The 13077-nt window shown below is 34.4% G+C and overlaps 1 protein-coding gene across 1 annotated transcript in view; it reads left to right on the top strand.

Moving 5' to 3' along the window:
* Positions 1-11798: 11798 nt before the first annotated feature.
* LOC108735643 (E3 ubiquitin-protein ligase UHRF1-like) overlaps positions 11799-13077 on the top strand; it is a 35860-nt gene continuing 34581 nt past the window's right edge. The window contains exons 1-5 of the mRNA XM_025974773.1: positions 11799-12056; positions 12112-12431; positions 12496-12642; positions 12703-12881; positions 12946-13038. Coding sequence (XP_025830558.1) covers positions 11898-12056; positions 12112-12431; positions 12496-12642; positions 12703-12881; positions 12946-13038 — 898 coding nt within the window. The 5' untranslated portion in view covers positions 11799-11897. The remainder of the gene's footprint in view (positions 12057-12111; positions 12432-12495; positions 12643-12702; positions 12882-12945; positions 13039-13077) is intronic.

A 13077-nucleotide genomic window follows, 5' to 3' on the forward strand; every position in this document is an offset into this window, starting at 1 on the left:
GTTTTAAGTATCTGTCAGTTCACTTAAACAAACAGTACGAGCGCGTATTACCTATCACGATTGAAACACTAACACAATATAATAATAAGATGTAAGATGCCTTTATTTCATTTGCTCATCATTCTTATTTTGATGTCTTTAGAAAAATGTTTTCTCTTCTTCAAATCGGCAACAATGTTTTTACATCAGTAAATGATTAATTAAACAATATCTAATTGTGATTAGGAGAAGGTAAATGAGTTTATCCAACCGTTTAGTATAATGGATGCTGGTGCCTACGTTTAGTGCGTGACTTTTTGGCAACCACATGTTTTATCGTTTCATCATTAAACACCTATCACGACCGTATTATCCTTAAAGTATTTGTTAATATTACTAAGGACACCGTAGTTTACAGAAAATGCCACCTGGCGGTTGCCGTACCGATCTGTTAACTCCGTTTTCGCGGGTAGATTTTCCGTCAAGGAAAAGCGCGCACGATTTTCCCCATTTTCCCGGCACATACTTGACTAACTGAGCAACAGAGGACACTAATTTGAGTGCCTAATTTGCACTGCTGCTACATTCTTCTGAAAGTACAATAATGTAGGTTTATAAATTACGTGACCAAAAATTCCTACAATTTGTCCTTTTTTTTACGACGTTTCTACTAATTTCTCAATATAAGTTTGTTTGTTCTAATTGCTTGCTTTTTTATGCGCATCAAAAGCATGATTTTTAATTAAAACAAAAGGAAATTATTAATGCGCATAAAACTGTGCTTCAAGCAGACATTTTGTGTAATAAGAAAAATAGTTGAATGATATATTTAACGGTCTGAAGTAGGTGGATAGGTACATACAGGAAAACTGCTGTACTGATCGTAGTGAAAGAGGACAGGGGAGGGTCTGTTTTCCCAAATATAATATAATACTGTTTGCCTGATGATAAGTGTTTATTTCCCGAGGGAGATACTCCAGGGAATAACATACAAATTGACCTATTGGATTTTCGAAGAAAATCGAAGGATTCGATTTTCTTCGATGACGATTTATATTTCTGTTTTCCTTCGGCATAGGAGTACATACTTGCATGTATATTTTGTCACACATCCTTTAATCCTTTAGACAATAACTTCGATGAGACGTTTTGCCACAGTTGAGTTGCAATTTCTTTTTATAAAACTACCGCTGTCCCTTATTCCAAAATATACACTTAATGTATTATTAATTCCCGAAAGCGTTGCAAATACCATGTGTGTAACGCATGTAACTGGTATGCATTTGTAATAAGCGTTCGTGTGATTCAAAAACCGATTAAAAAATGTGCAATTCTTCGCCGATTGACCATTTGCGCCTGAATTAGGAATAGTGGATCCCTAAAGGATGCGGGGATATTTATGTATGTATGTATGTATGTATGCAAGAAAACAGGAGACTTTCTTAATAAAAACGATAAATAATTATTTACATTTTCTTACTTACTTAATTTCACAATGTTTTAATTTGTACCAATCAGAAGTGCCTAACTACTAGGTATTGTTTGAATATATTAAAACATTATTTTGTCAATACTAATGTGAAAAGGTTACTGTGACGTTCCCCACTACAGACAGTTCCCGACCGATGAATCAATCAATGGGGAAATTGAAAAATAATGCGATTGAAATTCAATTTTATGCGAGAAACAACGACTAGGTGTATATTGTAAACTAGTGGGGGTTCAGCGAAACGAAGGGTAAAATATCACATCATTATGTATTATATCGAGTTGGCGTTATCTCGGAAAAGCAAACATTTTTCGTTGACGAATTAATGAGAAGCTTCCATCTCCGAAGCAAAGGAAAATCGCAGTATACATACGTATGTTCCTATGCTTAATTAAAATTAAATTCGGAAGTTACTCCTTTTGTCATTGATAAAACCTAGCACATGTACATGTAGGTACCTACCAAACTCGAATGATGAAAGTCGAAAAAATCGTCTTAATTTATCTAATTTCTTACATGTACCAGCTCATGCTCCTAGATCCGAAGTTTTTACAAGCAAACCTTTACATTTACTAACATTTAGGCAAGTACCTATTACCTGTTATGTATGTCTGTTATTACCTATTATGAATAGAAAGTCGGAAAATTTTCGGCTAGAATTGTATCACCGGAAAAATGGCTATCCGGCGAATTCGATGCGGAAAATTGACCGAGGGAATCCTTTAAATTCCACAACGTTTGCAAAACCAATATGTGTATCGTCACTCAAGATGCCACACTCACGACTGATAATAAACGTTCCACTTTCTTTTTTTGAAGTCGGTCGGAAAACAGAGGACTTTATGGAAGTTAATAAGAAGTAAGCGAGACAGGTTGGTAGGCATGAAGGGGTAGTCAGAGGCAGAAACAGGAGTTAGGAGGAGTAGAAGGAAGTAGATCTACATTAGATTATTGTGCACAAATAGTTAAAGCTGTGGGATGTTCTAGTTTTAGGGAAATGCAAAGATTAGCTCAGGACAGGAAGGAGTGGAGTTGCGTGTTCAACCAATCAATCGTAGGACTGACGGCCGTATGATGATGATGATGATGATGATGATGATGGTTAAAAAGAATAGCTAAATAATAAGGTAGAGTCACTCACATAATATCGCCCAGTTTGAGTCTTGTTTGTATAAGGGCACATGATTTATGGTCGGAGGTGGTGACGGCTCTTCGACGCCTTGCGTAACGATTAGTGTGATAAGCTGGTGGTATTCCCATGTCTTCAGATTGTTTTCTGCTAACAGTTGACAACGATTCACGTCTTTTGGTAGACATGCACCTACCAGCCACACCGCCCAACATCCTAAAATACACACAAATGCATGTGCATAAATGTAAATTCAAAATCGACTCTTTCTCAATTTAGTTAGTTACAATCAGTTTTTATTGTCTGTCTCTTATTAAACTACTTATAGTCAAAGGATTTTAGGACCGAACTTTTCTCATGTCGAAATTGCATTCACCTGCACTAATTCAGTCAAGGTGTAGGTACGATTTTAATTATGTACCCAATATAGATAATAGATACATAAATGTATGTATGCAGTATATACTTACATACACATGTACATATTTACAATCAATAGTATGGTATAGTACCTACATAAATATGCCTACACATATACCACCGACAGACAGTGATAAAGCTGTAATGTGTACCGATACGATACACGACAGGCCCAAGATAAAAGCTAGCACCAAATTAACAGAAGCACTAATTTACTTGCTTAGAATTGATTACAGTACAAACTGTGCAAAATATGTACATTCAATTAAGTGATCATAAAACCACGCATAAAACTGAATAGTGTCTGAAAACTGTCTCCTAGTGAGCGAAACAGAATGGTTTAAACTTTAAAGCAAGAAAGAATTCTTATTTGAAAGGATAAGTAATTGAAAATAAGTTAATTTTCTGCTTTTCAGTTTAAATTACAGTTTTCCCAATTTTCCCGTACACAATGTAGAAAATAGCATGGCAACCATCAGCAGAAAACCTCCTAAAGCCTATTCCATTAAGCTGAAAAATCATTTCTTCCGTTATTGCACATTTACAGACACTACTTTTAATAAACCAGTGCCTGTTCATTAGGACCTCTAATACCAACTTACGGCATCGCTTTTTGACCACCGGAAAAGTTGGAGTCCACAGAATATTTCGGCAACAAAATTACCTTATTCAGGAGAAAAATACTTGAAACATTTAGAGTGTCGTTACCCATGCATCTTACGTAAAAAGATAAAAGTATAGCCCTAATGTTATTAATGCATTGTAATAATGTATTAGGTGCGTACATAGTAAGGTAATGTGTTTTATACATTTGATAAAGAGCTTCTGGGCAACCTTCCAAAAGCTTAATGTCATGTGACACTTAGAGCTTCAGCAACAGGTATTATCCGCCGGTGAGAAGTATTCAACAAGTGCTAAAATATGATATGCATGCACACTCGTCCTAGTCCGATAACATGAAATATTTTTGTGTAACAATAAATACCAACGTCTTAACGTATCTATTATTTATTAGAAGGGAGCAACTCAAAACACACGGTCTATTTTAGAACAGGATTATCGACTTAAGTCTATTATTTCTGCCATGTTCATCAGACAACAAACGGATCGCTGATTCCATGAGACTGTTGATTAGAAATTCGAGCAGGAGATCGTGTAATATACCTATATGTATGTACCGACTCGACTTTAAATCTTAATCCCCGAGATTAAATTTTAACGGTAAATTCAAGGTACAAGTACAAGTTTTCATACATTTAACTGACGCGAGCGAAAACGAAGCCTAATCCCTAACGAAGCACTAAAGAGGGACTAAATTTATACTCAAATTATTCAGTTTATGGTATCAAATGATATGCGATACCTATAAAAGCCTTTCTATTCAGCTATCATAGGAAAAACGAACACAATCTCTCAATAATATTATCTCAAACGTTAACACGCATTCGGACGGGAGCTTTCAAGCTGTAACGGGCACTACGTACGTAGGTACATGAGATACATATATACAGGCCGAAATCGTTTACGCCTTTGTGAACGTATCAAGGATGGCCTGCGATTTTTTCTAGACAACTTCCGATGGCGTTTGTTCAACAGGAGACAATAATTTTGGGCAGCAGGGTAAGCATGAAGCACACGACGCCGACGTGTCGATAGAGCTTTCTTGGCTCAAGGAGAGCGGTCGTGCATAATACGTACAAGCTACTACCTAAAGCCAGCCCATCATGTAGAAACTCAAAATCAATGGTGTTAACGTATTGAAATGGGGCAAATCAACTACTGTGAGAGAAATATTAAAATTCGAAAGGGATCCTTTTATCCATATGTATTAGGTATTTTTATTTGATTTGATTTATTTAAAATATATGCATATATGAGTATGGTAAAATTTGAATAATGTGCTATACTACCTACATGTAGGTAATATATCCAAAACTCGATAGAAATCCGTTTCGCCTTTCGAATTTTGCGTAACAAATTAAAATTCCATTGTACAAGTAAATGTCACGTTTTTGTCTAATTTAATTCTGGAGTTTCGCAATCCGACAGGATCCGAGAGAGGAAATTGAAAACAGAATGTCTCGCAGTATTACGTGCCTATCGTTTTGTGGGAAAACAAACGCTCTGAACTGACGCACAAACTGTACAAACATATCTTCATATCTGTAGATGCATATATACTTAAATGGACTTGACTCATGTTTATGTTAAATGCATTAGAATCCATCTAAATTTCACACGTATCTAAATATGCATTGTACAGATTTTATTCTATTGCAGTTAGTGACTCTCCTTAAGATACTTCGGGTAGATGATTAGACAGGATTGTGTGGAGTTGTTTGTAAGCGATAACAGTAGTAAGGGTAGCCTTGTTCTCCTGGAATTGTTCTGGGAATTTCGTCGCGCGTACTGTGTTCCATCGATCTTTTTCCCGACCGGGAGCGCTCCTACTTCTGCCTGCTCTCGCGTATTTATAGAATCACGCGCTTTACGGGAAATAGAGAAAACGCAACGTGAGATGAAAGTTAGAACAGATCGAAAGGGACATGGACATCTGTTTCGCCGAGTAGCTTACCTCTATTGAGAGATTTCGTACGCAAAATACCTATTTTAATTGGCAATTTTTGCTATTTGTTCTTCAGTTGCTAAATATTAGGTATGTATGTACGTACACACAAAATTATGTACTTACATCGTTACATGTTTTCAGCAAAATTTACATCTGTTCTTTCTTTTCACTTTTTTTATGTTTTTACGCTGACACTTGTTACTCTCTCGTCGCGTTCAATTCTCCCTTAGACTTTACCATATCTCAGTTTGGTGGTTCGAAGGTTAATTAATCTTTCAATTTACTTTCTCTCGAAACTATAAACAATTAATAGTCGTCCTGTCGTCCAATTAATATCAATATCTAAATAATTTCAGCGAGTAGAAATAATACAATACCACAAATTAGAAGAACAATTTGTGAAAATCTCCTGATGAGGTTGTAGGGGCCCTTTATAGATAGTTTGCAATAACAAACTACCTACATAACGGTTGAAATTCCCTTAAAATTTAACAAACAAAACAAAATAAGTTACCTTTAGTTATGAGACCTGTCAAGATAAATAAGACGAAGATGGAGACGAGGAAGTGTAACAATACATACATGTAGTAACACAATATAGGTAGACTACGAAAAGGAAGAGGTGACAGGATGGTCTAGTTCGCGTACGCTTGATGGGGAATCTAATTAGAAACGGAATTACATTTGCCAAGGTAGGATTTAAAATCTCTAAGTCGGGAATTTGTGGAACGAGAGATGCTACGAGATAAAGCGTCGCCAACGAACGAATCTCACAGGAATGTAAGCAGGTAGGACCTTACTCGGGGCCAGTACTGAGACTAGGGGTTTCAGAACTTGTACAATTATTTTTACGTATGCATGAAACATATGTATATCAAAACGGTTTCGATGACAATTTTAAATGCTTTAGGTCGGTATTTACCTATTTATACATATTTTAAAATATATCAGGTTAATGCAAGGTATGTAGGTAGGCACGTATAATTTGTATAATTATTAATTGAGCTTCCCAAAACGGTATGTTTCTGTGTAGGCTTTTCCTTCTTGCTGGTAAAATAAAAAATATAAACCCCGCCTTGTTTTTTTTTTAATATAATCTAATTATACATATAGTATGGTAGATGTGTTGTAGAAAATTTGCTTGTTCAGAAACAAAATGTAAAAAAAAACATGCTACACAAATTAAACGCTGTCACGATTCTATTATATTAATACTGTAACAATAAGGGAAATACATATTTTTTTGTTGTTGCTCTATATGCACACACATAAACACTTACGCACATATGTACATACATGCACAGAAGACTAACGAAAAAAAAATAGTTGTTAAAAATATATGTAAGTGCGGTGTAGGTACGTATTAATTTTTTTTGTAAATTTATTTGGTAAACACGCATCCAACTCAGAAATTTATTATATGTACGTACATCGTTTGGCTTTTTTCCACATGTATTTTTTAAGAAGAAACGGTTTATACTCGTTCCGATTTTATTAAATAAGAGATAGGAAGTACGATTGAATAATGCAACACCAAACAGGGAACTTACTGAAACTTTGACATTTACTTTTAGGAAGATATCGCAGCACGGACATCTGCCAAAGGTTAACGAATGATTGCTGAACATCCTCATCATGTTTGCTGAAAACATAAAATATATCGTCTATTAATTGTTAATGATTAAGGTTAGGGGCTGCCAATAAATTCGGTAATGCAAATTGGGGAGAGAGGGGTTCGGTCTGGCGTTACGCGTTACGGTCCTTTGTTTGCTTTTATTGCCACAGATGGTTACTTTACAAGAACGATCAAAACAACAAAATCCGATTAGTTAAAAAGCAAAGATTTGTGGAGTAAGAAATTTATGAGTCTAGGTAGTAGTTTAGAAGAGCCGGAAAGGCATAAAAGTCTTTTGATATCGCAGCATAAGTGCACAGCACCAAAAGGGATGCCCAAGCCTGAGGCACTAATTTTCGACACCTGGAATAATAGTCTTTCGGAATACTACGACCTAACAATCGCATTGTTTTTTTAAATACCAATGGCTCTTCCAGCTTAAAAGTTTGTCGACTCCTGTGCTAGAATGTTCTTGAATGTTTTTAATGTGGTCCACAGTGAGAATGTTCCCGAATGTTTCTCATGTTCTCGAATATCTAGTATGGCATTCAGCTAAAATGTTGTGGTGTGAACTGGTCAAAAGAACTGAGCTGTCTGAATGGTCTGAACACGATGATGATCCAGTTTTTGTACAAATGTTCGTATTTAATCCAGAAAGTCTATTTTACTAGATTGTCAGTAAAATCCTGGAGGCTAGCTCTATCGTCCTTGGACTTTGGAAGTCCTGTATGGATGGGTTGATGTAAATAACGATACGTCTTCTGTTTAATGTTTTCTTTCGAAAGAGGGTGTAGTAATGTTGTGCTCCAAGAGTAGGTACAACCAGAATCGAAATAATGATTAAAAATTAAAAGGAATACTCACCCCCTAATTACCACAAATAATTTTATTCGAGTGGACACGTGTTTCGCCCACTTCATACGCGGGCATTATCAACGCGAGACTCGCGACATGGTAATTAGGGGTGGGTATTCCTTTTAATTTTTAATTAATATTTACCACAGTCTCCTCTTTCTACTTCGAAATAATGAGATCAGAAGGAACCTTTAGCTTTCGTAATTTTACATAGAAAGTGGAAGGAAAATTCAGAAAAAGTTGTTGGTCCAAAATTTAGTAAACGCATCGTATCGGTCATATTTGAGTGAAGATAAGGATTCCATTATGACATCTAGATCATTATGTATAATCTTGATTTTATTATTGTGAGATGCGGACTAGAATTGAGTAGTTACATTCCGCACCATTATCACAACTGTATGGTGGTAATATTAAGTCAAGAAAAACTTGAGGCAAGTGAGTATTTCTTATGCCTACCTACCTATCTATCTAGAGTCTAAACATTACACTATACAACTCAACCACGACAGCGAACTGATGATAACACATCTTACAGCTACTACCTATCTATTGAGCATCTTTACAGCTAGGTAATAAAAAACATCTTGTATTTCATGCAACAGTTACAATTCTAGGAAGTAATCGATTACTGTTGACAACAGGTGGCACGTCCATAACCGACGCCGCGCCGTGCATCCAGAGGGATCTATCTGGTTGCCAAGCGAACCGTAGCCAGTGAAATTGCCATTTCACCACCTTCATCTGTCTACCCAAGGGGACGATATGAACGGTCAGGGAATGAACTGGTGTCGTAAGTCGAAACGGCGACAGCGGTAACACAAAAAGACAGTAATGATGCAGAAACATTTAATTATACCAATTATCAGCCACGAATACAGCAGGTCGCGCTTTCTTTTACTACGCGTGAAGCAAAAATGTTTTCTGATTAATACTATCCAAATATGTACATATGCATAATATGAACCCACCTATTTTGTACCTGCAATTCTGTGACGATTACTAAACACAGATAGATGAGGAGGCAGCTTCTACTCCAGAAATATCAGCAGTTCTTTTGTTATTAGACTTACGAATGATACTAATTTAATTATTTGCTGTAATAAGTAAGTGCAAATTTCAAAATGTTATTCTAGAGTTTTCAACAGTCATTACTAAGTGCAGTACATATTTATTAGATAAAAATGCGTATCGAACGTAATTTATGTATGGTAATAAAAATCGTCGGGACGGAATTTACGCTGAAATGTTTTCCGATCTTTTACATGTTTATATTCGCTGAATTTTCCAAAATTTTTTGCTCTTTTACCAATCTGAGGGCGCCTTTGCTCGTCTTACCCTTAATCGGTTGATCGCGTGTAGAAAAAGCCCTTATTATCAGACAACCTTGCCGAGTTTCTTATCCAACGAATCAAAAGGTGTTGCTTGAAATTGTAGGAATTTATAACGCTATTTCGTCATACAGGAAAGACCCGAAAAAGATCTATCCAACATAAGTTACCGGACAATGTTTTTATTAGAACCATAAAGTTACGATAGGGAAAGGTAACACTCATAAGATTAAAATAATTGGACGTTTAAACTCATCGATGTCCTGCCATCCTCTAGTTCATTTTAGAATTTAATTTTGGGCAGTGCCGATTGGCAAGTAGCAATCGAAAAAGACAAACTGCGATAGCCCAAAATATATGAAGGGATATACATAAATAAGTAGGCATTTCGTATTAATACCAAAAGGAAAATGGAATTTATGGTATTGGAAAAGCACGTAAAAGCCATAAGCGCTAACCTTTTTTCTTTTCAATTTCCAATTATGTACGTTTTTCAGAAGATAGTAAAAAATGAAAAACATACTTATCTATGGGCCGAACAACTACGCCATTATAGTTTGCGATATACGTATATATATATGTACAGAAATAATTGAATTGTTTATATGAAATTAAAATAATTATTTATTATTTTTTCCACACGTAAACTCAAACGAACATTCGCTAAGGCTCATTTATTTTAAAAATATACATACCTGGCACAAACTGATAAAAATCTTTTTCAAAGTTGTACTTCATGTCAGATTTTATCTAATGCAAAAAGCAACCCCCCATTCCTTATAAAACCTCCGAAGAGTCAAAACGATAGAACAGCACAATGGAGAGAGTACTTATTTAATTGAAATACGAAATATGAATTTGAATTTCCATTCCACGTAGGTGTAAGTATTTATCTAAATATTTGTCTTTTATAATAATGCGGTCACGTTCGCGACCGAACTTACTATCCGGAACGCGTCCTACCAATCCACCGAGCGTTAAGGACCTTATGTACCTTACTGAATGCGAACTTTTGCGAACACCTCACGGTCCACAAATCAGCTCCCAGTCCGTCGGCGTCGCGACGCGCTTCCTCGAGAGCGTCGTGTTTACGCCACGATCAAAAAACAGCGACAAGTAGATACATGTCTCATACGTGACAATTGATATTGTTTTTACATCGGGACTGACTCGAATTTTCCAAAACGCTGTTTGCTTTAGGTAATGTGTAGGTATATAAATAATTCTGTAATTTTTAATTTTTATCATAGAATGGAAACGGAACATTTCACGTTTTAATATACTTGTAAAATATGATTTCTAATTGAGGCTTTCACGATTGAATAATAACACTTACGATCAGTTTTCCTTCACAAATTTACATATTTCTGAAAAACTGTTGACACATTTAAATAGGTGTTATTTAGGTATTATTATTTAAATACAATTAAAGCTAATTATCATTATCATTCGGCAGCTTACTAATTCTGAGCTAACTTATTTTTAACTTTACAGAATCTCCACACTTGCTTTACTGATTTGAATTGTTAATTTCTTAATTAAATAGTCATAACTTGCTTGTTTCATAGTTCCTATTGTACCTGATGTTTTATTAATTCATTTGGAATTACCTCAAATGAGTCGTCCTTTATTGAAGCTATATCACTCATTTTTAAGATTAAACAAAAAACAATTCAAACATAAGGTTTAGGAACAAGATATGTGAATGTCACTGATGAAGTAACCTTTTAAAGTTACGATTTATAATTCATATTATTTTATCTGTAACCAAAAAGAGTAACATGTTTATTTGCGTAAATATTATGTAACATTATTATCTTAAAATTCAAATGAGATTTTTAAACCCACATAATACATATACATATTAATATTAATAATTAACAGTACTTACTTATGATTGCAAATCAACGAGGTGAACATATTATACAATATTTCTTAATTACTTATTACATTGTGCACAAAAACCATTAATTAGCATTTAGCATTTACTCACCCCGTTAGATAAAGACATTTTTGGAGGTTTTGCAGGACTTTAACGTTTTTTTTAACTGTTAATAAAACTGACAAAAAAAAACACTTCTTGTTCTTGCACTTGTAAATTAATCATAGTTTAAAAAAGTTAAAAAGGCAAAGTACAATATGAAAGCGTGTATTTGAGAACAAAAAACACATTTACTTTATTGCATTTACTAATATTCTTATAAATTCCATTTTTTTTAATAATAATAGACCATAGATAAGAGATATTATAGTAGTCATAGATGAAACACCCGCGGATGTGTGATGAAATGGTGATATAGAATCATTAGAATTCATAGATAGGGTTTAAGCCATAGGAACCACTGATGTGCCGAGCGTTGGTATCGTTGGTATTCCTGATTTAAAATAAAAATTAACCGCCAATCACCATCAATAGGTTATACACAAGTATATAACTTTATTATTAAATAAAAGTAATATATTTTATTTCGGTAATCATTTTTAAATAAATCGGAATAAAACGAAATTCAATGTACATAAAAATTCGTGATATAAATGCAAAGCCTGAGGAAAATGATATTTTTATTGATATCTCCAAAACCTCCAAAATCGAACAGATTAAGAAAAAAATTGAAGAAGAACGGGGAATTAAAATAAATTGTCAAAGACTGTTATATAAAGGAAAGCAGGTATTTTAGCGACAATTATTTACGTGATCAAGTTGTAATTGTACAGAATTTTCAGCTAGAAAACGATTTACGTGTTTTTGATTATGATGTACAATTAAACGATGTTATTCAACTTGTTATAAGATCAGAGGAGCATATTAACAAAAGCACTGATAACAAAAAAAAGGAAGAAGGCCCATCTAATTCAACTGACATTGTAAGGGAAGAAAGGAAAAAAGTAGACAGCAAATATTTTAAAGTAGGTGATTTGGTAGATGCACATGATCCAGAATACACAGCATGGTTTGAAGGTATACTCGTTGCTGTGTGGGAAAACAATGTAGGTTTACAATCAACATTAAATAATGAGGATGTTCTTTTTCAAATTAAGCTAGAGTAAGTGTATATATTTTGTTTGTACAGAAATCGTGATAATAAGTTTATTATTTTTTTTTTTTAGAAACTTTGAACATTTTGCTGACCTAGAAGTAGAATTTAAAGATATCAGACCTAGATCTTATTACACCTACAAGAGGTCAGAGCTAAAGAAAGGAATGAAGGTGCTAGTTAATTATAATATTGATGCACCTGACAAGAGAGGCTTTTGGTAAATTAATGAAAATGAAACATTTTTAAGTTTATTTACAATTTAAACATTGCTCCTAAGGTACAATTGCATACTGACCAATGTAGCAAAAGAAGAAATTAAAGGAAACATTCTTGTTGGTGGAGAACAGGCAGCAATAAATGACTGTGTAATTAAGTTTCCAGATGAAATTATGAGAATAGAAACAAGTTGTTTATTAACAGAAAAGAAAACTCAGGACTTCAAAGTGGCGCCCTTAAGTGAGTAAATTTCCCTCATTTGATTGTCAATGTATCTGAATACAATTGTTAAAATTTATTTCAGGAAAATACAATTACAGATGTATAAATTGCAAAGATAACAAGAAAAGAAAATGCAAAGAGTGTGGATGTCGTATTTGTGGTTTGAAAAACAATCCTGAACTTATAATTCTATGTGATGAATGCAACTATGGCC

This window comes from Agrilus planipennis, unplaced genomic scaffold (genome assembly GCF_000699045.2).
Source record: "Agrilus planipennis isolate EAB-ADULT unplaced genomic scaffold, Apla_2.0 scaffold86, whole genome shotgun sequence".
In the NCBI taxonomy this organism is placed as follows: Eukaryota; Metazoa; Arthropoda; class Insecta; order Coleoptera; family Buprestidae; genus Agrilus; species Agrilus planipennis.